The sequence below is a fragment of the Prunus dulcis genome, chromosome 1 (genome assembly GCF_902201215.1).
Source record: "Prunus dulcis chromosome 1, ALMONDv2, whole genome shotgun sequence".
NCBI classification, from domain to species: Eukaryota; Viridiplantae; Streptophyta; class Magnoliopsida; order Rosales; family Rosaceae; genus Prunus; species Prunus dulcis.
In genome coordinates, this window is record NC_047650.1 from 40024014 (window position 1) to 40048808 (window position 24795).

Below are 24795 nucleotides of genomic sequence, written 5' to 3' on the forward strand. Positions count from 1 at the left end.
AACATGAGATTGGTATGCATGGAGCTGATGAGCCATGACTTCAGTAAGGCATCCTCAGCCACCCATTCTTCATACTTCTGATAAGAAGTGTTGGGTGCAGCGCTGGTACCAGAAATATAGCCCTATTTCTTACGAGCAGAGATATGCATCTCCAAAACCTTGGACCAGAGGCAATAATATGTTCCATCCATTTTGATGTTGATCGGAGAGGAAGCAACGTCTTGCTGAATGGTAACAGTGGGTGTCACTGGTAAGAGTAGACATATTGGCAGGGGTTTTTTGTTTAGTGTTAGAGGTAACAACACCAAGGTCAATATACCCTTGATGAAGGTTTAGAAGGCTGCAGCAACACAGAAGCAGGGTAAACAACCTTAGAGAGGTGCGGTGGCAGCAGAAAAAGTAGAAGGAAAATAGGGACGGCACAAGGGAAAAAACCCTAGATATGTGTGGCAGCAGTAGAGAGTGTTTTAGGGTTTTTTAGGGTTTCAGATCGCAGTAGAGCCAATTAGATCGATTGCTCTGATATCATCTAGAAATCTGAATGAATGGAATGATTTTATTCTTCTCATTTTGAGGTATTTATAAGATGTACAAAGTATACAAAAAAGGTAAGTATACAAAGTCAACTATATTAAATAATAATAAACCTGAACCTAATATATCACGCCAACAGGAAATAAAGAATGGCTTTTTTAAAGACATGGAAATTGGTCAAAGTTGCGGGATGATGTTCGGTTTTGGTACAGAATTTAAGGGTTTATCTTTTATAGACAATTGGTTCAACTGGAAAGCCGTTGTGTGTCAGGAGTTGGGTTTGTTTTAGCATCCGCTAGCATTTATATTTCTGCTCTGCTTGTGCTTTCTTTGTAGTGGCCATCTTGTCCACTTTCTATGTTATTTTATTGTTTTTAAGCAATAGAAAAAAAATATGCTGGGAAATGGTGTTTCTTCCTCAGCCAACTATCCTCCCAAAATCCCACCCTCTCCTCTTACCATACTTACAGCAGATTAAAATGATGTGTAGCCCTGAGAAATATCTTTTGAAGGGCTTCCACATATGCGTCTCTATACATGTTCGTAAACTTGAATGCATACATGTGAGGGACGAACAAATTGTCAATGTTTTTGATGTTTTTGTTATTTTTGTCATAGTAATTGCGGGGCTTCAAGACAACATCTGCATCTTAATTTTCTGTATCTTTCCTTACTTCTTGCCTCTTTTGTGTATGGCAGCCTGAATTGTCTGCTCTGTTAGATTCCCTTGAACAGTCTGCTTGCAATCCTGAAGTTGCTAGTGTTCTTGCCAAGAGTCTGATTCGTATATTACAGCTTTCAGCTGAGAAAACTGTTGCTTCTTTTAAGTCAGTTAATGCATTTCCTCGTGTGCTTAAAGTTGCTTGCATTCAAGCCCAAGAATCAAGAAGGTTTGTGAATGCAAGCCCTTCTGTTGAGAGTAACGTTGTTGAAGTGGTTCCAAATAATCGAAAATCCAATTCACATGAGACAATGCAAAGATGGCTTAAATGCATGGAGACGTCTATGGAGCTCTATATGGAATTTTTCTCAACAGCAGAAGATGCTAGAAGTTTGGTTCTGCATAGCTCTGAATGTATTGGTTATTTATTTGATTTATTCTGGGAAGAAGGTTTGAGAAAAAATGTCTTTAAGCATATATTTGAGCTGATGAAGGTATTCCCATAAACCTTGTGTTCATTTGATATTTTGTTGACACTAAGTGTTTATCACTGATTAAGTTTAATTCTGTTTTGGATTTTTTGTTGTTGTTACTTTTCAGAGTGTATCATCATCTGAGGAGGATCAAAGAGCAAAGTTGCAGTTATGCTCTAAATACTTAGAAACATTCACTCAAATAAAGGAACGGGAGAAAAGCTTTGCAGAACTGTCTATCAGTTTACTGGTCGGAATGAGAGATATGCTCCAGATTGATCCCGTGGTATGCCTTGATTTTTTTCCCCCCCTCCATTTTTGATAGTTATTTTTGTTAATACATGACGTTCCAGTGTCTCATGAATTTGAGTTTTATTCAGTACTATCAGACTTTGTTTCGCGATGGAGAGTGCTTTTTGCATGTTGTCTCTTTACTAAATGGAAACCTTGATGAGGCTAATGGAGAAAAATTGGTTCTGAATGTCCTTCAAACTCTTACCTGTCTGCTTGCAAGCAATGATGCCTCAAAGGTATTTCTATCTTTAAACCTAGATGGACATATTGTCCATCTTTTCTTGTATATTTTTTCCCATGTTATTTTATAAAAAATTTGTTTCCTATAAAGGAAGGTGATCCTTGTTTTCTCATGGTTTTTGTTTCTCTTTGTTAGCCATTATAGAATGCTTGAGTGCTTAATTTATGTTAGTATCTTGTTGGTTGAATGCAGTGTGTCAAATTTAGTTTCATGATTTCATCCAGATGGTTCACTGGTACTTTGCGTTTTTTATTTGATGGATGTGCCAGTGCCATAGAGAATTGAGGGTCAATTTGATATGTATTATGAAACCTATAGACTTGTTGAAGTTTCCTGCCAAGCACAAAGAGAACAGAAGCCATTTCTTCCTGCTCTCTTTTTTTTATGAAAAAAAGAAGATAAACTGAGTTACTCATTTGAGTTTTAAAAGAACCAATGGGAAAGTCCGCCTTGATCTCATGATTTGAGAAGAAATCAAGTCTGGCTTGATATTTTTTGCTTAATTTAATGTCATCAATGTTCAAATCTGGAATTTTGTACTTAGTCACTGTAATTTATTTTCGAATGCACCCCCACCCCTTCCCCTGGACAAAATCCTGGGTCCGCCACTGACTATACGGACCCTAAATGAACCAATTAGTCATCATCTGAACATGTTACTTTTATAAAATGGCACATCTATGATAAACATATGACATATACGTGGAAAGAGTGGGTTGTATACCCAGAACACCCTCAGGTATGCATTCGATATTATATTTTCATCCGTCTTTTTCTTTTTCATGCATATGAGATAGATTGATACCCACTTTATAACAATCTTGATACTATGTATTGAGTCATAGTAGAAATATGATTGAGTTGAAGACCTGAGTCAGATATCATTTAGAAAAGTAGAGACAAACTAGCATATATAAATTGGAAAATGAAAACATATTAAAGGGATTCATTTTAATCACACAGATGAATTGTGTCCAACTTGGTTGTATTTAATGGAACTGAACCAACCAACAGGGCCAAGTCATTTCTCAGCCGGGTTAATATTTGAAAATTAGAACATAGCCCAGGCTGATTTCTTGGAAACAACTGGTTTGCTCTTGTACGCAATAGTATACAATAGGTTAAATTTAGTTGGTATGTGGTGCGCTGCGGTTAGGTTTATCTTATTCTTACTTTGAATTGCAGTACGCATTAAAACTTTTTTATTAGGGTTGCTTTGGTCCTATAAGCATATTTTTAACCATACATATATTTCCACAATAAGGATGAATCGGTAAGAATGTATTAAATGCACAATTGAAATAACATTAATAAATAATAGAGAATATAATTGCATAAAGATGTTCTCATAGAATTTCTTTTGTTGGTTAAGAGATTTCTGTTTTTTTTTTTAAATTTATTTAATCCTTTGTTGAATTGAAAATAAGCATTTTGGTTAATCATAAATAAACAAGTAAATGTCCAAACCCTCAGATGCGAGATCTCAGGCCAATTGAACACCCCAAACATTTTTTCTTCGGCAGGAACACTATTTTGCAGCTTTCCCCCAATAGGGTCAATTATTTTAGGGTGTAGAAAGTTAGAAACTATGCCCTAGAGCCCATGACCAAGTCCCTAAACCTCAGCCCTGAATAGGGGAGATCACTAAACTTGTCCGGGCATTCGAATGGCCTGGCATGGTGTTTGAATGTCCCCACATCCTGCAGAACGGAACCCTACTATAGAAGCAACCTGAAGGTTTTGTATCCTGACATTTATAGGTGTATTATGTACTCATCCAGGTGCACCTTTTGAAGGATCAAATCGATTAATTAACTTTTGGCCAATCTATATGTTGGACGTGTTTATTTTTATTAGATTCAATAAGAATTCAATATCCCTTGAAAAATAATTGTTTTGTAAATTTAAGTTGTCTTTCCTGGGTTGCTTGACTCTGAAATATGCTGGCGTTATTATGTCAGCATATGCTTTTAATATGGGTACTACATTTTCTTGTTCGTAATTCTAGGTTTCTATCTAATTGTACTTCTTCATGGGCTATATTTTTGCAGGCTACATTTAGAGTTCTTGCTGGCAAGGGATACCAGACATTGCAAAGCTTACTGTTGGAGTTTTGTCAGTCACGCTCAAGTGAAGGACTTTTGAATGCGTTGCTCGATATGCTTGTTGATGGAAAGTTTGATATGAAATCAGGCCCTAAAATAAAGGTGGTCTACATGATGCAAACCTTATCCAGAAAGTTTGTAATATCCTCTTTCAGGATTTTCTTTTCCATAATGCCCCAGATTTAATTTTATTTATGAGTTTTATACTTATGCCAAGTATGGCTATGGAATTGCGTGCCTGAGTCCTACACCTCACTCATGGGTATATACTTCTTTTCTTCACTTTTTTCTTCTTGCAGAATGAAGACGTGATCATACTTTATCTCCGCGTTTTGCGGGAGGTTGGTGATTCATTTCTATTATTGGTCTTTTCTATTTCTCTCTGAAATCATTATAGTTACTTTGCAATTACAGTTGTTGAAAAATATAACCTACTATATCATTACTTGCTATTTTATGATTGGGCAGAGCAGTGACTCGTCTCAGCATAACGGGCTTGATGTCTTTCAGCAATTACTGAGGGATTCCATTTCCAATCGGGCTTCCTGTGTCAGAGCAGGAATGCTTAATTTTCTTCTTGATTGGTTTTCACAAGAAGATAATGATAGCGTCATCTTGAAAATTGCCCAATTAATTCAGGTTGTTGGTGGGCACAGCACTTCTGGGAAGGACATCCGCAAAATCTTTGCGCTTCTCCGAAGCGAGAAAATTGGGAACCGGCAGCAGTACTGCTCACTGTTGTTGTCCAGTGTTTTGTCAATGCTAAATGAAAAGGGACCTACTGCCTTCTTTGACTTCAGTGGGAATGATTCTGTAAGTCCTGCTTCTGTCTTTGTAAACTCTTTTCTTTTTTATTAAGAAACAATTATTTTATTGAATAAAGAGAAGACAAGATGGACAAGGTATCCATCAGGAACCTGAATGTATAACCAAAGTCACACACAACCCAACAAGAAACAAATTAAAAAAGAACCAAGTAATCTAAGAACAGTTACTTCTAGCTCAAGTATTTTGTGTTGTGCCTTTTTAAAATACCAAACCAGTACATAAGCTTTTGTATTGTTTTAATTTAGTGTAGTGTACTTCGTTAAATAGAGTAGAATGAAAATGAGGTGAGCCACCCAAAACAATTTTGAGGCCTTAGTTAAAAAATTTTAGTCTAGGCTTTATGGTATTTAGTGTCAGAATAAATAATACGAATTAAAATTTGTATAGTTCTAAATTAGGCACTGTATCGTAAATCCTTGCTTTTTAGTTTTTCGTATCCAGATGTGCGTTAAAAATTGTATGAAACGGGGATTGCACTGTTTTGCTATCCCCGGCCATCACAGACTGCCACATGGAAAAGTTATCACGTGTGGCATACCGGGGATAGCATGTTTCATATAAGTGTTTCTCCCATATGTGTAGCAATTGAAAATTAATTGAAGAATAGATAACACACTTTTATAACTACAAGACTAAGAAAATAAGAGTAGGCTGATTCTCTTCACAAACTCAACATGCCCCTATCATACTCCCAAGAAATATCAATTTCTGTAAAACTTGAAAAGAAATTATAAAAATTAAAAATTTTAAAAAAAAAAAACCAAAGGAGGCCAACCCCAGCTCCCAATAAGGCAATATGCAGGTGTTTGCGCTCTCCATACTTTTTTCTTTTCTTTTCTTTTCTTTTCTTTTTAAAGGATTGGTGGTATACCTGCAGTACCAAGATGGTGGTCATGGAAAAAATAACACGTTTGATGTTCTCCAAACGAAGACCCAATAATGCATGCATATAGCTTCGTTAGTGCCGTCTTTTTATGAAAAACAGTGGAAGCCCACTACCCATGCTGATGGACTTTTTGTCCGTATTGTTTCTTGTTTGTCTTGTATTTCATTAATAGTTTTTCTTGTTTTTTATTAGAAAATAATTACTCAAACCACCCACCCTATATACTCAATATCCTAAAATACCACTAACCACTAACCCCCAACTTTTTTCTGTTTTAATTTTTAATTTTGAACAGTGGTGGCCAGATGAATGGGCGCTGCTTCCCATTGGGGATTTCCTTTATTTATTTGGTAGCCACCATGCATGCGGGTTAACAACATGATAATCTTTCTTGTTTTTTGTTTTTCAATGATGTCCTTTTAAGTAATTTTATGAGGACATTTTTGTAAGTAAAAATTTCATTAATAGGTGGGTGGGAAGGACATTTTGGTGGGTGTTAATAGTACCACTCCTGCCTCAAGTATTGGATAGGACCATATTCAGCGTTGGTTATATGTAGAGTTAACTCGTGAGCTCCCATATATTCAGGCCAAAAACAAAAATATTAAACTCCACTATATTCAGGGCAACAGCTTCAACTTTAATCTTGTGTTCTTAACATCTCTAGGTAAACTTAGCTCCAAATACAAAAGTGGCCTGCTTACATAGGCAGTACAGAATAAAATCCCATAAGGACGAGGAAGCTAAAATAAACCCTACTAAATAAATTTTAAGTAAATAAAACCAGCCTAATTGGTACTCTTGCGCCTAGGCCACCACCATCTCCATAATTGGTCTCTTTTAGTGCCTTCTCTTCTTCGTTTAATTTTGGTATGTCAATGTATGCATGTCATGGATTGGAAGAATGGTTTTTGTTGACTTGCTCTTGGTTTTGGATGCTCGCTTTATGTATTCTGGTTTGGTTATTCTCTCAAAGGCTGTCGGCTGTCTCTCATGTCATCGTTGATCCCCAAAGTTGAAGTAGTTAGGACTCTGTAATGTGTAGGACTCGGTAATGTATATGAAGTTGAATAATACTCATATCACTACTCCCTCCGTCCCCACAAATAACATGACGCAAATGTGGGTTTACACAGTACAACCTTCTTCCTCTGCACTTGAAATGCCTAAACTTATTTTATCCGTTCCATCTTGTAACTGATCCTTTTTTTCTTGTTCTGCTTCTCTCTCTCCTTTTTGTGTTTTTGAACTTGTAGGGTATCATAATAAAGACGCCTGTGCAGTGGCCTCTGAACAAGGGCTTTTCTTTTTCATGTTGGCTTCGGGTAGAGAATTTCCCCAGAAGTGGAAAAATGGGTCTTTTCAATTTTCTTGCAGAAAATGGGAGAGGGTGCATGGCTGCACTTGCAAAGGACAAGCTTTTATATGAGGTAAAATATATTTTTTGGGGATTATGTTCTTGTGCTTGATTCATATTCTAGCTGTCAATGTGTTTAACTATTTAATATTAGTTGCACATTTTGTTTTGTTTTGTTTTGGTTTTTTTTTTTGACTACTTAGTTCAATTGTTATCATTTGCTTCACATTTTCTGCTGCTAAGGTTACTAACACTGTCATGCCATTCATGATTTTCCAGTCAATGAATCTGAAGCGACAATCAGTCCAGCTACAGGTAAATATTGTCAGAAAGAAATGGCATTTTCTATGTATAACTCATAGCATTGGAAGAGCATTCTCTGGGGGTAGCTTATTGAGGTGTTACGTGGATGGTGATCTTGTTTCTTCTGAAAGATGCAGGTTGGAGGCCACCTCTATTCTTCCTTCACGTTTATATTTTGTTTTATCTTTTCTCTCATTACAGGGATTAACCCCTACTTTCATATTTTTCTATTTCAGATATGCTAAAGTTAATGAATTGTTAACAAGTTGTAGAATTGGTGCAAAATTTGATATACCCCTGTATGACGACGATTTTGCTATGGAATCTGTAAAAGATTCACATCCTTTCCTCGGTCAGGTTGGTCCTGTTTATTTGTTTAATGATGCCATTTCTTCTGAGCAAGTTCAGGGCATCTATTCCCTTGGACCGAGCTACATGTATTCGTTCCTTGACAATGAAGCTGCCTCATCTAAGGATAACCCGGTGCTTAGTGGGGTCCTTGATGTGAAAGATGGTCTTGCATCAAAAATCATTTTTGGACTTAATGCACAGGTTCTTTCGTTTTCCTGGAAAACTATTTCTCTATAAGGTTTCTTGTCCATTTATGAAGTAACTCTAATACATTAGTTTACTCATCTCAAAAGGAAAAGGGGGATTCTAAAGAGTTGAATTTATTTTTTATTTTTATTTTTATTTTTATTTTTTTTCAGGCATGTGATGGCAGGAAACTCTTTAATGTTTCACCAATGCTAGACCATGTATCAGATAGGAACTCATTTGAGGCAACTGTGATGGTTGGCACACAGCAATGTTCCAGACGCTTATTGCAACAGATAATTTACTGTGTTGGAGGTGTATCAGTGTTTTTCCCTCTTATTGCCCAGTCCGAGAAATATGAAAATGAAGAAAGTGGACAATTTGAACATACATTGCCTATTCCTATCACAAGAGAGCGAGTGACTGCTGAAGTCATTGAGCTTATAGCTTCTGTGCTAGATGAGAACATAGCTAATCAACAGCAGATGCATCTTCTCTCTGGATTCTCAATACTGGGATTCTTATTGCAATCGGTTCCTCCTCAGCAGCTTAATTTGGAAACACTTTCAGCTTTGAAACATCTGTTTAATGTTGTCGCAAACTGTGGTATAAATTATTAGCTGTTCCTCATTTCTCATATAACCAGAAAATGTTAATATCTGTGTTTATTATTTTTTTTTTTTTGCTTATGTAGATTGTGCCGCAGTTTCTGAATCATATATTCCTTCAGATTTGTAATGTTATTCTTTTTTTCCCTTAGGCTTGGCTGAGCTGCTTACTAAAGAGGCTATATCTAGCATATTTCTTAACCCTCTCATCTGGTTGTACACGGTCTATAAGGTGCAGCGTGAATTATACATGTTTCTCATCCAGCAGTTTGATAATGACCCAAGGCTGCTTAAAAGTCTTTGCCGGCTTCCCCGTGTTATTGATGTAATACGCCAATTTTATTGGGACAACCCGAAATCTCGATTTGCTATTGGAAGCATGCCACTCCTTCATCCCGTCACAAAACAAGTTCTTGGAGAGAGACCCAGTAATGAAGAAATACGAAAAATTCGTCTCCTTTTGTTAAGCCTTGGTGAAATGAGCCTGAGGTATGGTCCCTTCCCTTTAGGAATTTTTCATTGTTCCCAAACATATACTTGCATTTATGTTTTCCCTTTCCAAGTTTAACGTAACAGACTATCATGTCTCATTCATTTAAAGTTATAAGTGAAAACTTAAAAAATCCTGGGTATTATGCAGGCAGAAAATTGCAGCTGCGGATATAAGAGCTCTAATAGCTTTTTTCGAGACAAGTCAGGATTCGACCTGTATTGAAGATGTTTTACATATGATTATTCGAGCACTTTCTCAAAAACCACTGCTTGCAGCTTTCCTTGAACAGGTCAATCTGGTTGGTGGTTGTCACATATTTGTTAATCTTCTTCAGAGGTATGCATTCAGTAATATGAATTCAGTGATATTTAAATCTTCACAGTAGAGTACTGTGGCTTGACCTGATTTTGTTAGTAAAATTATTTGCCAGCATCCTATGAGGGTTACTCTATTAATATACATGTTCTCTTAAAAACTTGATTGTTACTCGAGTGCCATGACTATGGAACTACTGCTTCCCCAGGTGTACATCAATAAGAATAGATTCAGAAGAATTTGAGTAACCTCAATTACTTAGAAAGGCAATTATGTTTACCTTTTTAAGTAGTCCGGTGCGCCTCAACTGAAGTGGGGCAAAAGATTATGACAGGATTTAGAGGATTGGCAACAATACTAATAACGACAGTTGAGGCTATAACGATATGGATCTGTCTTGAGTAAATAGAGCAACCTAAGCTTAATCTACCAAATTGCACTATCCTGCGATAATTGATATTCTTTTTTTTTTACTTGACAAACGAAAAAAAAAAATTCTTGAAACGAATACAAAGCTGTGAACAAGTAGTCCACCAGAAAAAAACAAACTCAAAACTAACTGACTAAAAGGGTTGAAACATGTTAGATTTCAACTATATCACAAGACATTGTTGTTGTGCATGATCTATTAGAATGGCCACTGCCGCATATTGAGTAAAACAAGAAGTTTCTTTTGAAGTTGAACCAACAGTTAGCTTTCTACGCATTGTGTATTGCTTTCTCTTTTGAATTATTCTACTCTTATAATGTAAATTACTATTACTGAGGCTGCAAAAGCTTCTTTTTACTAACCAGAGATTCAGAATACCCAGTCACTTATACATATATATACACATTTAAATGTATATATTGATAAGACACACAAGCTACAGAGTCACTTACACATTGTCTCTTCTGATTTGTTTTCCATTAGGGAATATGAACCTATCAGATTGCTCAGCTTGCAGCTCCTTGGAAGACTTTTGGTTGATCTTCCATCTGAGAAGAAGGGAGCAAGATTTTTTTATCTTGCAGTCGGAAGATCTCGATCTCTTTCAGATGGCCATAAAAAGAACAGTATGAGGATGCAACCAATTTTTTCAGCCATGTCTGATAGGTTATTCAGGTTTCCACAAACAGATAACTTGTGTGCTTCCTTGTTTGATGTTCTTCTTGGTGGTGCTAGCCCCAAACAGGTATTTGTAACAAAATGTAGCTGTGCAATTACCAGTTGCATTCTTGTTTTATTTTATTTAGGATTCTGTGCAAACTTACCTGTGAGTTAATTTCATATTTACAGGTGTTACAGAAACACAGCCAGGTTGAAAGGCAGAGAAGCAAAGGACATGTCTCTCATTTTCTCCTTCCTCAAATTTTGGTTCTTATTTTCCGATTCCTGTCTGGCTGTGAAGATGTGGCTTCAAGAATGAAAATTTTCAGAGATTTACTTGATCTTCTTGATTCAGATCCTTCAAATGTTGAAGCTTTTATGGTAATAGCACTATGGGTTTCCTATATTCTATTTTGTCCTAATTAACTATCTTCTCATAGTTCAAAAATCATGAATAGGAATTTGGCTGGAATGCCTGGTTAACAGCTTGTGTAAAGCTTGGTGTGTTCAAATGCTACAAAGTTAATCCCCAAGACCAAGATGACAATGAGAAAAACGAGCAAGATATAGTGAGGAATCTATTTGGTGTTGTTCTTTGTCACTATGTTCATTCTGTAAAAGGTGGGTGGCAACAGTTGGAAGAGACAGTGACTTTCCTACTAATGCAGTGTGAACATGTACGTAGACATCGGCATTGTTCTATTGATCTACATCTCTAATTAACTATAGACATATTATGATCTCAAGGTTTTTTTTTTCCTGGCAGGAGGGCGTTTCATTTCGATACTTGCTACGTGATATCTATATGGATTTAATTAGGAAACTGGTGGAATTATCTTCTGAAGAGAATATTTTTATCTCACAACCATGCCGGGACAACACATTATACCTTCTAAGACTGGTTGATGAGATGCTTATCTCTGAAATTGACCAAAAACTTCCGGTATTCAGCTTACCTGGAATTTAAATCATAATACCCTAACTACTCCCATACAACAAATAATTTATCATCTTACAGAACCAGATAAAGCAGAGCTGTGTTGTAGTCAGTTTACTAATTCAGCTGATTGAATTTGTGGATACTCTGTGATCACATGACACTAAAAATTGTGTTACTCTAATTTCAGTCTTTGTGATCTAATTTATCAATCTTGTTCTCCATTCCTCTCATATGAAAGATGACTTGAAAAGTTGAAATTCAAGTAAACCAGTTTTTCTTATCTCTTGGCAATCAACGTTTAATATATCCTCATTCCAGTGCCCCTCTTTATTGAGAGTTCTAAATTTTCACATCATCTCACTTATTTCTCCAGTTTTTGCAATGTCTGCTCACAGTCAGCCAATGTAGTTTGTGGTTCCTTCAATTGTGTTTTATTAGTTAATATGTTTTGTTTGCTCTTGTGTCTTATTAAGTGAAGTAATTAAATATATTTCAACTACATTTTAATAGTGCCTTTGCAATTTTCATTTAAAAAAAAATATTGTAATGTCAGGTTGTGTGTCCAAAAGATGTGGCATGTGAAGTAAACATGTACTCTATCTAGGTAGCCCATATACAGATTGTAATATCATATAGTTCTTTGTCCGTGAGATTATCACTTCTTAACAATATTGTGAAGAATAAATATTGGACGGCTTCATTTAGTAGCCCTTCATAACTGTAATAATAAGTTGTTGACTCTCTGCTCCCATAAGCATGAACAAAGTAATACTTGATTGGTTTTCAATGCTATGTAATTGGCTTGTAATTTTCTGCTTATTTACTTCATTGTTAGTCACACAGGTGAGATTATCAATTTAATATTTGACTTCTTGCAGTTTCCAGCAAGTAGCTCTGACTTTTCGCTTGATTCCTTAGAGTTGGAACGCCATAAAGATTATGGCTCTGCTTTATATGAAGTGCTGCAAGGAGAAATCGATAGCCAAACATCCAGGTACTGGCTTCTTGGCTTGCAATTTTTTTTTTCTCTGCAACTAATTCCCAATATGATTTCAGTCACTACTGTCTTTGTGGATTTAACCTATCCAGTAAGGACCTGTATTAATTTCTTGCAATTTTATTATAATAGTTGTAAGCAGTTACGCTACGCTGCAACTTATATAATCCGATGATATGCGCAGTAATATATATATATATATATATATATATATTATTTCAAAGAAAGTGATACTTTTTATTCAATGTGGACAAGAGGTCTCTAAACAAGTGCATACAAACTACATTACAACATTACCAAATTCAAATCCCAGACTGGCTCCTCATGCTATTTAATTTAACAGCCAGCTGCCTACCAATCTTAAAGGATAAAAAGAAAAAAGGTACATACCTAAACTTAATCGAAACAAAAGCCCATAATGATGCGAAAACCTAACTCTACCCCACAATTCTTCTACCCCGTTTCCCTGTAGTCATCAATCCTTTTGTTCCTCTCCATCCAAATGACCCGTACTATACTGCATCCCCATAATGCTTTAACCTTTATTTCTAAAAAAGTTTGTGCAGCTTCCTTTATTTCTTTATATTTTCTTTTGGTGTGAGAGTGATCGGTTCCAGGACCTCTCCTGTTTTAGCTGTTATTTTCTAGCATGATGTGTCCTGATTTATTATGAATACCATTCATGGTTTGAATGACTTATTTTATAGGATCCCTGGGAGTTGCAAGCAGCCAATTAATAATGCAGAAGGCATTGTAAATGAAAAGTGGTGGAATCCATATGACAATTTGTGGATTATTTTAAGTGAGATGAACGGTAAAGGACCAAGCAAGTCCTTACCCAAATCATCACCATCTGTAGGTCCATCTTTTGGCCAAAGAGCACGTGGCTTAGTGGAATCTCTGAACATTCCTGCTGCAGAGGTGGCTGCAGTTGTTGTATCAGGAGGGATAGGCAGTGCACTAGGTGGCAAACCTAACAAAAATGTGGATAAGGCAATGCTCTTACGAGGGGAGAGATGCCCAAGAATAATTTTTCGACTTGTAATACTATATCTCTGCAGAGCTTCTCTAGAAAGAGCATCACGTTGTGTCCAACAGGTCATTTCGCTTCTGCCATGCCTCTTGGTAGCTGATGATGAGCAAAGCAAAAGCAGATTGCAGCTGTTCATTTGGTAGTCATATTTCTCCCTTATACTTTCTAACCAAGTTCACAGATGTTGGGAAATAATTAATTTGTTGTAATTTAGCCTTATTTGCAAGAATGTAACTTTAAGTTGACATTGGCCAGGGCTTTGCTTGTTGTGAGGTCGCAGTTTGGAATGTTAGATGATGGTGCTCGTTTTCATGTGATATCGCACTTGATTCGAGAAACTGTCAACTTTGGTAAATCAATGCTTGCTACTAGCATTATGGGGAGAGACGACTCCTTGGATTCAGGCAACAACGTAAAAGAAGCAGGATCCATTCACAATCTAATTCAGAGGGATCGAGTGCTAGCAGCAGTGCGTCTTGCAAGTTATTTTAGTGCTGCTACATTTATTAATCATAGTGCTCTATTCGACCAAAAAATAAATAAATCATGATGCTCTATCCCACTCCTGTGTAAATGTATTAGGCTGATATATTTATTTTGTGTTAAGGTGTAAAACAGGTCATGCCGTGTTGACACTGGGCATATAAATTAGGCCCACTCGTGCTTTGTGCATGCGGTGCCATGCATGATTGTTCCCGGCCTAGGCCTGAACATGCCCGTGCCATGCTTTGGCACAGGCCCATATGGTTTTTATTTCGTACAATTTACTATAAAATGAATCCTAGTTACTAAGGAAATATTCATTAATAAGGTTAGTAATAATGTAATTGTTTTATTGACTGATTAAGAAATGAAAATAAAACGTAGAATAACAACACTATCAGCAACGCTTTCAACATTTGCCTCTTATTGATTGTAATCCTGTGTCATCTACTCCTTGACTGTTTAGTTTTAATTTTTCAGGTTGCTGATGAAGCAAAATATACGAAGTCATTAGATACAGATCGTCAAAGGCAGTTACGTGAGCTCCAATCTAGGATGGATGAAAATTCTTCAGCAGAATCTAATAATAGGAAAGCTTTTGAAGATGAGATACAAAGTAGCTTGACTTCCATTCTTGCTTTAGATGACAGCAGGAGAGCTGCATTCCAGCTCACTCATGAGGAGGAGCAACAAAATGTTGTTGTATGTGGACCATTTTTCTCTGTTCTTGAACATAGCTTTTGCAAATGAATAAATAAACGAGGAGAAGCGTGCAATTTTCTTTTGTTCATTACCTTTGTTTTCTCTTCGGCCTTGTGATGAACATTGTATCGTACTTGTAATTACTAACCGAGTTAATCTTACAGGCAAAATGGATACACATGTTTCGTGCTTTGATTGATGAGAGAGGTCCATGGTCTGCTAATCCTTTTCCAAATAGTTCTGTAAGGCATTGGAAACTTGACAAGATAGAAGATACCTGGCGACGTAGACAAAAGCTGAGACAGAATTATCATTTTGATGAAAAGCTGTGTCATCCTTCGTCCTCTGTGCCTAGCAATGAGGTTACACCTCCTGTTAATGAAAGTAAATCTGGTTTCGTGGGGCACATTCCTGAACAAATGAAACGATTTTTGCTGAAGGGGGTATGGAAGATAACTGATGAGGGCTGCTCAGAACCTAATGAAATTGATACTGAACTTGGTGGGCAGAAACCCTCCATCCCTAAGGATACTTCAGACAGCCAGTGCTCCGAATTAGCCAAGGACACCAGTGATTGGATGCAGGAGAGAAAAGATTCTTCTTCCTCTTCACTTGAGACAGAAACTAGTGAGGTATGTGGGACGATATGAATATGTTCAAGACCGTTAATAAAAATGCAAATAAATTTCTTATGTCCGGATTTCTGTTTCAGGTTGTTACATCAGTTCCTTGTGTGCTTGTAACCCCAAAAACAAAACTAGCTGGACATTTGGCAGTCATGAAAAATGTCTTGCATTTCTTTGGTGAATTTTTGGTTGAAGGTACTGGGGGATCATCCGTTTTCAGAAACTTCCATGGTTCAAGCAATCATGATTTGACCAAACCTGATCAAAAGCAGAAATCTGTGAAACAACCACTATATCTTGATTCAGATTCTGAGAAGGGTGCCACAGTCGATAAATTTGAGGCAATGAATGAAAATGTTCTTAAAAGAAAACAATTGAAAAATATTAAGCGCCACAGGAGATGGAATATGGGCAAGGTTAGGAAGAAATAATTTTCATTTATTTTTTGCTTTAGTTCTCTTGCATAAACTTTATTTCTTCTTTGTTATTTCTTATGGTTGATCATAGATAAAAGCTGTTTGTTGGACTCGTTATTTGCTTCGATACTCTGCAATAGAGATTTTCTTCAGCGATTCAGCTGCACCAGTATTTTTGAATTTTGCAACCCAGAAGGATGCAAAAGACACTGGAACCTTAATAGTTGCTACTAGGAATGAATATTTGTTTCCAAAAGGAAGTGGTCGGGACAAAAGTGGAGCTATTTCATTTGTTGATAGACGTGTGGCACTGGAGATGGCAGAAACTGCTCGAGAGAGCTGGAGGAGAAGGGAAATGACAAATTTTGAATATCTAATGATTCTCAATACGTTGGCTGGAAGATCTTATAACGATTTGACGCAATATCCTGTCTTTCCTTGGGTCTTGGCTGATTATTCCTCCGAGGTTCTTGATTTTAATAAGTCTTCCACATTTCGGGATCTTTCAAAACCAGTTGGAGCACTTGATGTGAAGAGATTTGAGGTTGATTTGTATATGTCATAATTTTCTTAATAACATAATTAATGCACATATTTCTGCATCTGTTTTTAACAAATATTTCGGTGGCATCCCATCCAGGTGTTTGAAGATAGGTATCGTAGCTTCTCTGATCCTGATATACCTAGGTAATTTCCAAAGCCTGCTCAATTCCTAATGATTTTTTTTAAGTCCCAAGAATGCACTCTCTTTGATTGTCTCACTTGCAACATTACTTCTTAACTTTTGCAGTTTCTACTATGGGTCTCATTACTCGAGCATGGGGATTGTGCTTTATTACCTTCTGAGATTGGAGCCCTTTACTTCTCTCCATCGAAATTTGCAGGTACTCTTAAGCGCAGTTTCACACACTTTAAGTATCTTATGATATGTTACAAGTCTTTCTTTTCAATTAAAATAAGGGGATTCCTTTGGCCTCCACACTTCTGTCACCAAAGTATCTCTCTTCTGACATTATTGTTCGTAGAGAAAATTTAAAACTACCCACTACCCTGTTTTACATTAACCAGCAAACTACATCACTTTTTTCCTCTTTTTATTTTCATATTTTGTATATGAAAGAAGCAATCTCACATCAATGAAGCGCAATAATTTATCAATAAGTGGATGGTTATTCACATTTAGAAATTTCAGGGTATGAGGTTCTGCCCAGAAAATCTGCATGATGCTGCCTATTCTTGGAATTCAAATTAATTCCAATTTGCCAAAATTATGTCTTTCTTAAGTGTGTTTTGTGACAAGTGTAGTAAGTTTTTTGAGTAGCAGCTTTAAAAAAATTATTTTCATGAAAGATTCTGAAAGCCATGGGCCTAAGCACTGTTGATTGGCCTTGATGAATTTCTATTAGTCAGTATTTTATCTTAACGCAGCTCTATGATTTTTTTATTTATAAACTTATTCCATGTTATGAAGTTGGTGCTTGAGAGGACCATAGGTGTAGGTTTTTTGTTTTTATGTTTTTCCCTTCTTTTTTTTCTAATCTTGGAGCAATTTTGGTGTTTCAATCTTTTCTCATTTGATTACTTTCTTACTATACTGACTAATGGTCCATGAATTTCACGTTTTGCTTTTCATCAGGGTGGTAAATTTGACCATGCAGATCGTCTCTTTCAAAGCATTGAGGGAACATATCAGAACTGCCTTTCTAATACAAGTGATGTGAAGGAGCTAATACCTGAGTTCTTTTACATGCCAGAGTTTCTTGTAAATTCGAACTCTTATCATTTTGGTGTGAGACAAGATGGTGAACCTATTGCAGATGTTTGCCTCCCGCCCTGGGCCAAGGTATGTGAGCATAACCTAATTTAGGGAATGCACTCCAAACCATTCTACATCCAATTATTGGCTGCAAAATGAAGCCTTAATCCCTAATGCCATGGTAAATGGACAAAATTTCTGTGAATATAGGTTGGGCAAAGGTCAGAGCGCATGTATGCAATGACTTTGACATTCACGTAGGAAATTAGTGTGCCCTATCTGTAGAAAATCTGCCAAAATAAACAGGATCTGCAACCATGTTGATTTGATTACAAATGGACGGATGTAAAGAAGTATATTCACAAGTTGATTAGGGTCAAACTTCAGAGACTAAAAGTGTAATTTAGTCTTTAGCTGATTGAATGTGTCTTTGCCAGGAGGAACTGGCTACCTTTAGGAGAACTCTTTAATAAGATGGCAGAAGTAGAAAATTAACATAAAGAGTGAAACAGTGGGATTTGTTTTCCCAAAAATTAAGAAATCTTGGAAATATTTTGTAGTAAATCTTTCGCAGAAAACCTTGGGCAGAACATGATGCTTACCTGCAGAAAATACCCGATTCTTATTTTTCTTTGATGATGGTTCTTTGCCGTTTTATAAAAAGAAGTTTTACCTCGACGCTTGTAAGTTACACTCACAGTTGACATGCACGTAAATACCTGTCATCTGGCATGATTGTTAAACAGATGAGTTTGTCAGTTTTTCTTCTCTTTGTTTGGATGGATAAGTTTGACAGCACCAAGAGTGTGCACAATAATATAATGCAGAAAACTTGAACCTCATGCAAGAAGGGGTGCGCTTCATAGGGGTGTAACTGATTCATTTGAAGGCAGTGTAAAGGATTTTTGCTTTACACATATAAGATAACTTAGGAAACTTTACTTTTGGAATGTCATATTGGAGATTTAAAGTTTTCGTTTTCTTTTCTTTATCTTCCTCTTATCTATGATATTGAGTTGTGAGATGTATTCACATTACATGCACCATTTCATTGGGCATTGTTTTCTTTTCTTCCTATGGAAAAGCCCTGATCCAATTATTTGTTCAGGGCTCACCTGAAGAATTTATTAACAAGAACAGAGAGGCCCTTGAAAGTGAATATGTTAGCTCTAATCTGCACCACTGGATAGATTTGGTATTTGGTTACAAGCAGCGTGGAAAACCTGCCGTGGAGGTACCTCTGTGATAATTCAAACAATTATTCTAATCAGTCCTGCAATTTCTCTATTGGTTGATATTAATTTATTAAAAATATACTGATCTCTAAAAATATTATTGAAATATAGGCAGCAAATATCTTTTATTACTTAACCTATGAAGGTGCTGTTGATCTGGAAACCATGGAAGATGATTTGCAAAGATCAGCAATTGAAGACCAAATTGCAAATTTTGGCCAGACACCAATTCAGATTTTCCGTAAAAAACACCCAAGAAGAGGGCCACCTATTCCAATTGCCCATCCTTTGCGCTTTGCACCTGGTTCTATTAACTTGACTTCCATTGTTTGTAGTTCAAGTCATCAACGGTCGGCTGCTTTATATGTGCGTACAGTGGACTCTAATGTTGTCCTTGTAAACCAGGGGCTCACCTTGTCAGTTAAGATGTGGTTGACAACCTCACTGCAATCTGGTGGAAATTTTACCTTCTCCGGATCCCAGGTAGGGTTTTATTTTGTTGGATCACTGGATTTTTTTTTCTTGGTTATGTTTGATTTGATTTTTCCTATAAGGACTTGGGACGCATGCTAAATAAACATGTACAGGATCCTTCTTTTGGCGTTGGTTCTGATATTCTTTCTCCTCGTAAAATTGGGAGTCCTTCGGCTGAAAATGTTGAACTTGGAGCACAATGCTTTGCAACAATGCAAACCCCATCTGAGAACTTTTTGATCTCATGTGGCAATTGGGAAAATAGCTTTCAGGTTATATCCTTAAATGATGGCAGAATGGTACAAAGCATCAGACAGCATAAGGATGTGGTCAGTTGCATTGCAGGTATGTTTAATAACTGGAAGACAATTATCTTTACCTTCAGTCAAGGCACATGCATGGGAAGGTAGAGGCAAAGTTTCCTTTCACCCTATTTGAAGTAAATTTAACGGAATACACCGTGGGGAGGCATAATGAACTTTCTAAACCATAAGGTGGCCAAGTGAAAATGAGCAGTGCCATTATGGAGTGAAGTGAATTTTTAAAATTTTACAACAGAAAATGAAGAAGGAAAAGGATGCTGCTAGTCCATACTTTCTCATTCTTAAATAAATGGACTAAAAATATCAGAAAGCATGTGCATATATGTGTTTGATCTCAAGAGGTGGATAGAAGGGCCATCTGGTTCCTTAAGTGCGGTCTGAAATTGAAAGAAATAGACTCTAGAATTAGGCAAACACGGTGGAACTCAATTGAGTTAGGAAAGGTTGCTGGAAGGAGAATTTTTTTCGTATATGTGTTAATTACCAGAATCTATGTTAAAACACTTTAAGCACATCATTTATTTTTGTCCCAAAAAAATAAAACAAATTGGGCCCGTGTGCCTTCTCTCCTGGCTTCACTTGCTGGAAAACAATTTAACACTGAAAATCAACAAGTAGATTTGTCAATTATGATTTGTGATCTTACATGATTAAAACACGATCAAGACTCGAGAAATGCTGAGGCAAAATCTCGAAATTCAATGCAATAGCATGCATATGTGCTTTTTTTGGACTATGAGTGGTGGTAACAGATATGGTACTGGCATTGTAATGCATTAATGTTATGATCAAATAATGAAACCGCTAATTTCTTGTCCTCTTCTGGGTGAGATTTTGGTTACTGGCCTTTTATTTTGGTAGAATTCTTCCAACTACTTTCTGAGCTGTATCATTGATAATGCTGCAGTGACATCTGATGGAAGCTTCCTTGCAACTGGAAGTTATGACACTACAATCATGGTGTGGGAAGTCTTCCGAGGTAGAACCCAAGAAAAGAGGACTCGCAATACACAGACCGAACTACCTCGCAAAGATTATGTCATTGTTGAAACTCCTTTTCGTATTCTCTGTGGACATGATGATATAATTACATGCTTATATGTCAGTGTGGAGCTTGACATAGTGATCAGTGGATCAAAAGATGGAACTTGTGTTTTTCATACCCTGCAGGATGGAAGATATGTAAGATCATTGCGCCATCCATCTGGATGCGCTTTGTCAAAGCTTGTCGCCTCTCGGCATGGACGCATCGTCTTTTATGCTGATGATGATCTGAGTTTGCATCTGTATTCAATTAATGGTAAACATCTTGCTTCTTCTGAATCCAATGGACGCCTCAACTGTGTTGAGTTGAGTGGGTGTGGTGAGTTTTTGGTTTGTGCTGGGGACCAAGGGCAAATCATTGTACGCTCTATGAATTCACTTGAGGTCATAAAGAAGTGTAATGGAGTTGGAAAGATAATTACATCTCTGACAGTTACCCCAGAAGAATGCTTCTTAGCAGGAACAAAAGAAGGAGCCCTTCTCGTGTATTCTATAGAAAATACTCAACTTCGCAAAGCTAACCTTCCTCGAAATTCAAAGTCCAAACCTTCTTCAACAGGATAAATTAACCATTTGGGATTCAAGTTGTGGAGTTTCAATGGCGAGCAATGATTGGGATGTAAGTCCAAGGTATGTGCTGCAGTCATTTTCCTACAAGTTTTCACTTTTTAAAATTTTTCGTTTTTCAGACAATATATATGTAGTAAATTTGATTGATGTTTGTCCTGTAGGACTTACATTTACTGTTCAATTTACTTTTAACACATTCTTCTTTTTTTTTCCAGTAAGAGCTCATTAAATTTATCTGGATATAAACCAAAATGACGAATTATGCCTTGGCATGGTAACAATTTTCCATTTCTTCATGGCTGGTTGGAAGTTCTAATAACATGTTGAAAATTTCTGTTGATTCATCGTTTGCTAAACTGTGGGCCAAACAAGTATTTTATATTCTTGTACTCTCCTTCACATGTGTGTGTGAAATTGAACTCAATGGTTTATCAGTGTCTCCCCGGCTTTATTTTCAGATTAAAACAAATGTGGTTGAAGTATTCATAATGACAATTGAAATTATTGCAGTATTTGCTTGGATTGCCTTTAGATTTTGATTATCAAGCTTCAATACAGGAGTCTACAAAAGATTTCAGAATGATGAGCATGTCCATTACATGCCAGGGGTTCAGACTCCTTTCCATTTCGGTTTCGTCTCCTTGACACTTTGGTATGTGAAGACAAAGTAAAGGGATACATGCAGTTCAACTGGCACCACTTGAACAGTTTTGAAGGATGTTCAAGCATATTAATGTAACACATGGAGAGCTCGAGAACTTTGTGAGGTGAAGTTTTCTGTAACATTTCAAAGTGGTAAAGTACTGCCTTCATACAAATCAATTGCTAATCATCTCCATCTTGAGGATCAACATACATGTACATTATGTTCTTGGTAGGTTAGATTTAAAAGATTGTGTATTAACCACAGTGGCAGGCTAACTCTGGTTTTTCCTTTTTCTAAGTAGCCAGTGTTAATTCTTCAAACCTTGTATAGATGGGCTGCAGTGCCTTTTTTTTTTTTTCTAAAGCAATGACACCACTTTTTTTTTCTTTTCCTTTACTCTGTAGCATAAATTCTCTGAAGAGACAGTAACATTACTTTTTCGGCCGATAGGGTTTCCCCATTCTTTTGTTGTTTTGCCCTTGAATATCTTCTATTTGTCCGCAATTATATTCAATATATTCTGTGTTCTCAAATTTCAATGATATTCTAATCCTAGTCTGCTTACGAACTTAACTTTTTGCAAATAGAGCTTCCACAAAGTGCTTTGTTCTTTCTACCTCCATTCATGATTGCAAAGCTGGATTTTGTATAATTTGACACTAGTGTAACTTTTTCACGGTGGCTGCTGTAAATCGTCGTAGGCATGTTGGTCATGTTGAGTGTGCAGTGAAGTTAACAGAATCAACTGCTTTGAGTGCGGTTGCTCTCTGTTTCTCGTTGAAATCTTTTGTTGATTTGAAAATATTTAGCATTCATCACGTTATCTCATCTGTCCTTGGATAATTCCAGTCTTAACTCACTTTATGGGTTTGATTTCGACAACTGCATGACTGTATTTCAATACCATATAATAATTTTTCAATAAATTAACAAACAAGATATCAACCATACAAAGATATTATTAGAGGCAATTACGGTACTGCCATGGTAACTAAATTGTCAACCTTGGAGGGCTATTCTCCTCAAGAAAGCATATGAATTCATCCGCTATTTGATTGTTCCTATTTCTGTCTTCAAACAACCCCTTCATTTCCTTAGCCCTAATTCTTAGTGACTCACCCGAGTCCTCCACCATTGCCAACCTTACAAGCTTAGCCACCGAGTCACGCGTAAATGACCCGTCTTGTGCAATTCTAGGTATCTCCACCCCAAGTCCCTTATTATTCCCTAATCTAGCATTAAGCCCTTGATCATTCACCATGGGGAATAGGATCAAAACCCGCCCGAACCCGAGCCCTTCAATCATCGAGTTCCAACCACAGTGAGTCAAGAATCCACCCACCGAGTCATGACTCAGTATCCGCACTTGTGGAGCCCACCCCAAATGTACCACTCCACGACCCTCGACTCGTTCCACAAACCCATGTGGTAACATCTCAAACACGGACTGAGTTGACTCAGGTGGGTTTCTCAACACCCAAAAGAACGGTGCTCCAGATAGCTCCAACCCGAGAGCCAACTCAGTGAGTTCTTCTTGACTCAATGTTGCCTCGGTCCCGACTGCAATGTAGATCACTGAGTTGACTCGTTGCTTGTCAAGCCACTCGTTGATACCAACCCAATTTGTATCAAATTCATCCACTTGCTCATTTATTTGTGGGGGTAAAAACCCAATAGGAACAACTGGTTTTCCCTTCCCATACAGCTCTCTAAGCAAATTGAACCACTCGGGCTCAAACTCATCCGAGCTTCTAATAAACACAACTTCACTCTCATTAATCGCAAACCCGAAACGCACCATGTCGGGTGTAACGGACTCGTTCTCACTTGAACGTTGTAAATACTTGGCAATCTCGTGAAGCCGGTACGCCATGTCAGACTCGAATGGGACCCACTCGGGAACCAAGGTGAAATCCTCAGAATTGGTCCTGAAATCCTGGCCGTTGATCAACGGCGCCGGCGGACCAATGTACGCCAAACACGCGGCGCTGAAGCAGCTGAAGAAGGCGCGTGAGATGTCGAACCTGGCCGCGACTGGGGGAAGCCAGTGAGAGGCATAATCGTAAATAACCCAATCAGGCTTTGACTCCGAGGACCCCAGGAAATCGGTCAACGGCAATTCCAGCAAATCGAAGGCCCTTTTCAGCAATTGCTGCTTGTTGTACGGCACGTCCGTGGACGATTCGGCGTCGTTTGGGAGGTTGTCCAAGCGGGGCAAAGGGAGGGAAACGAGGTTGATGAGAGAAGAGAGGTGTGGGGGTATTTTGGGAAGTCTGAGAATGTTCCTTGGGGTGGAGATGAAAGAAACAGAGTGACCCTTTTGAGCTATGAGCTTGGATAGATGGAAGAAGGGTATGAGGTGGCCCATGGCCAGCCATGGAAACATCACCACATGAAGAACTCCATTCTTCTTCTCCTTCTCCATGGAAACTTACAGGGAGGGAGGTAGAAGAAGCTCTTGGAGTTGTATTTATTTTATGACGGTGCAAAATTTGAAATAACATTTTATTTTCATGAGACTATGAATTTATTGTTAAATAAATAGACGGCAGGGTTGAATTGTAAGAGCAAACAAGTTGATAGGCTACTCCTACTTGTGGCTTTAGAAATGTACAAATAGTTTTGTAGTTTACTCGTAAGAGATTCAGCGACTGAAAACAACATAAAAGAAAATAAAAAAGAGAGGGAATGAATAGAGAAACCAATTTTAAAAATCAATCCCTGAAAATTCACTCTCCACGTATAATATATGAACACTCACCAGCCAGTAAAACCCACTATTCAACTCTGACTTGTCAAAAATGGTGACTGAACTACTTTTTGTT

At 37.3% G+C, this 24795-nt stretch overlaps 2 protein-coding genes across 5 annotated transcripts in view; one reads left to right on the forward strand and one right to left on the reverse strand.

Annotated features, from left to right (window-relative positions):
* Positions 1-22512, forward strand: part of LOC117616605 (BEACH domain-containing protein B) — a 36951-nt gene extending 14439 nt beyond the window's left edge. For 2 of the 4 annotated variants that reach the window (XM_034345975.1, XM_034345978.1), the window contains 31 exons: positions 1234-1689; positions 1796-1954; positions 2049-2198; positions 4255-4410; positions 4608-4649; positions 4777-5121; positions 7279-7452; positions 7659-7819; positions 7919-8234; positions 8393-8825; positions 8980-9316; positions 9468-9656; positions 10549-10810; positions 10915-11106; positions 11184-11402; positions 11492-11668; positions 12544-12659; positions 13370-13834; positions 13951-14164; positions 14659-14880; positions 15045-15512; positions 15593-15922; positions 16014-16466; positions 16563-16609; positions 16713-16806; positions 17559-17765; positions 18787-18912; positions 19025-19396; positions 19501-19732; positions 20618-21384; positions 21883-22512. In XM_034345975.1, coding sequence (XP_034201866.1) covers positions 1234-1689; positions 1796-1954; positions 2049-2198; positions 4255-4410; positions 4608-4649; positions 4777-5121; positions 7279-7452; positions 7659-7819; positions 7919-8234; positions 8393-8825; positions 8980-9316; positions 9468-9656; positions 10549-10810; positions 10915-11106; positions 11184-11402; positions 11492-11668; positions 12544-12659; positions 13370-13834; positions 13951-14164; positions 14659-14880; positions 15045-15512; positions 15593-15922; positions 16014-16466; positions 16563-16609; positions 16713-16806; positions 17559-17765; positions 18787-18912; positions 19025-19396; positions 19501-19732; positions 20618-21318 — 7815 coding nt within the window. In that variant the 3' untranslated portion in view covers positions 21319-21384; positions 21883-22512. The other 2 variants (XM_034345977.1, XM_034345976.1) reach the window with 2 other exon arrangements.
* A 387-nt stretch (positions 22513-22899) lies between these two features.
* On the reverse strand, positions 22900-24681 carry LOC117614904 (UDP-glycosyltransferase 91C1). The gene has a single exon (XM_034343833.1). The coding sequence runs from the start codon at positions 24393-24395 to the stop codon at positions 22962-22964; it is 1434 nt and encodes a 477-aa protein (XP_034199724.1). The 5' UTR covers positions 24396-24681; the 3' UTR covers positions 22900-22961.
* Between the last annotated feature and the right edge of the window lie 114 nt (positions 24682-24795).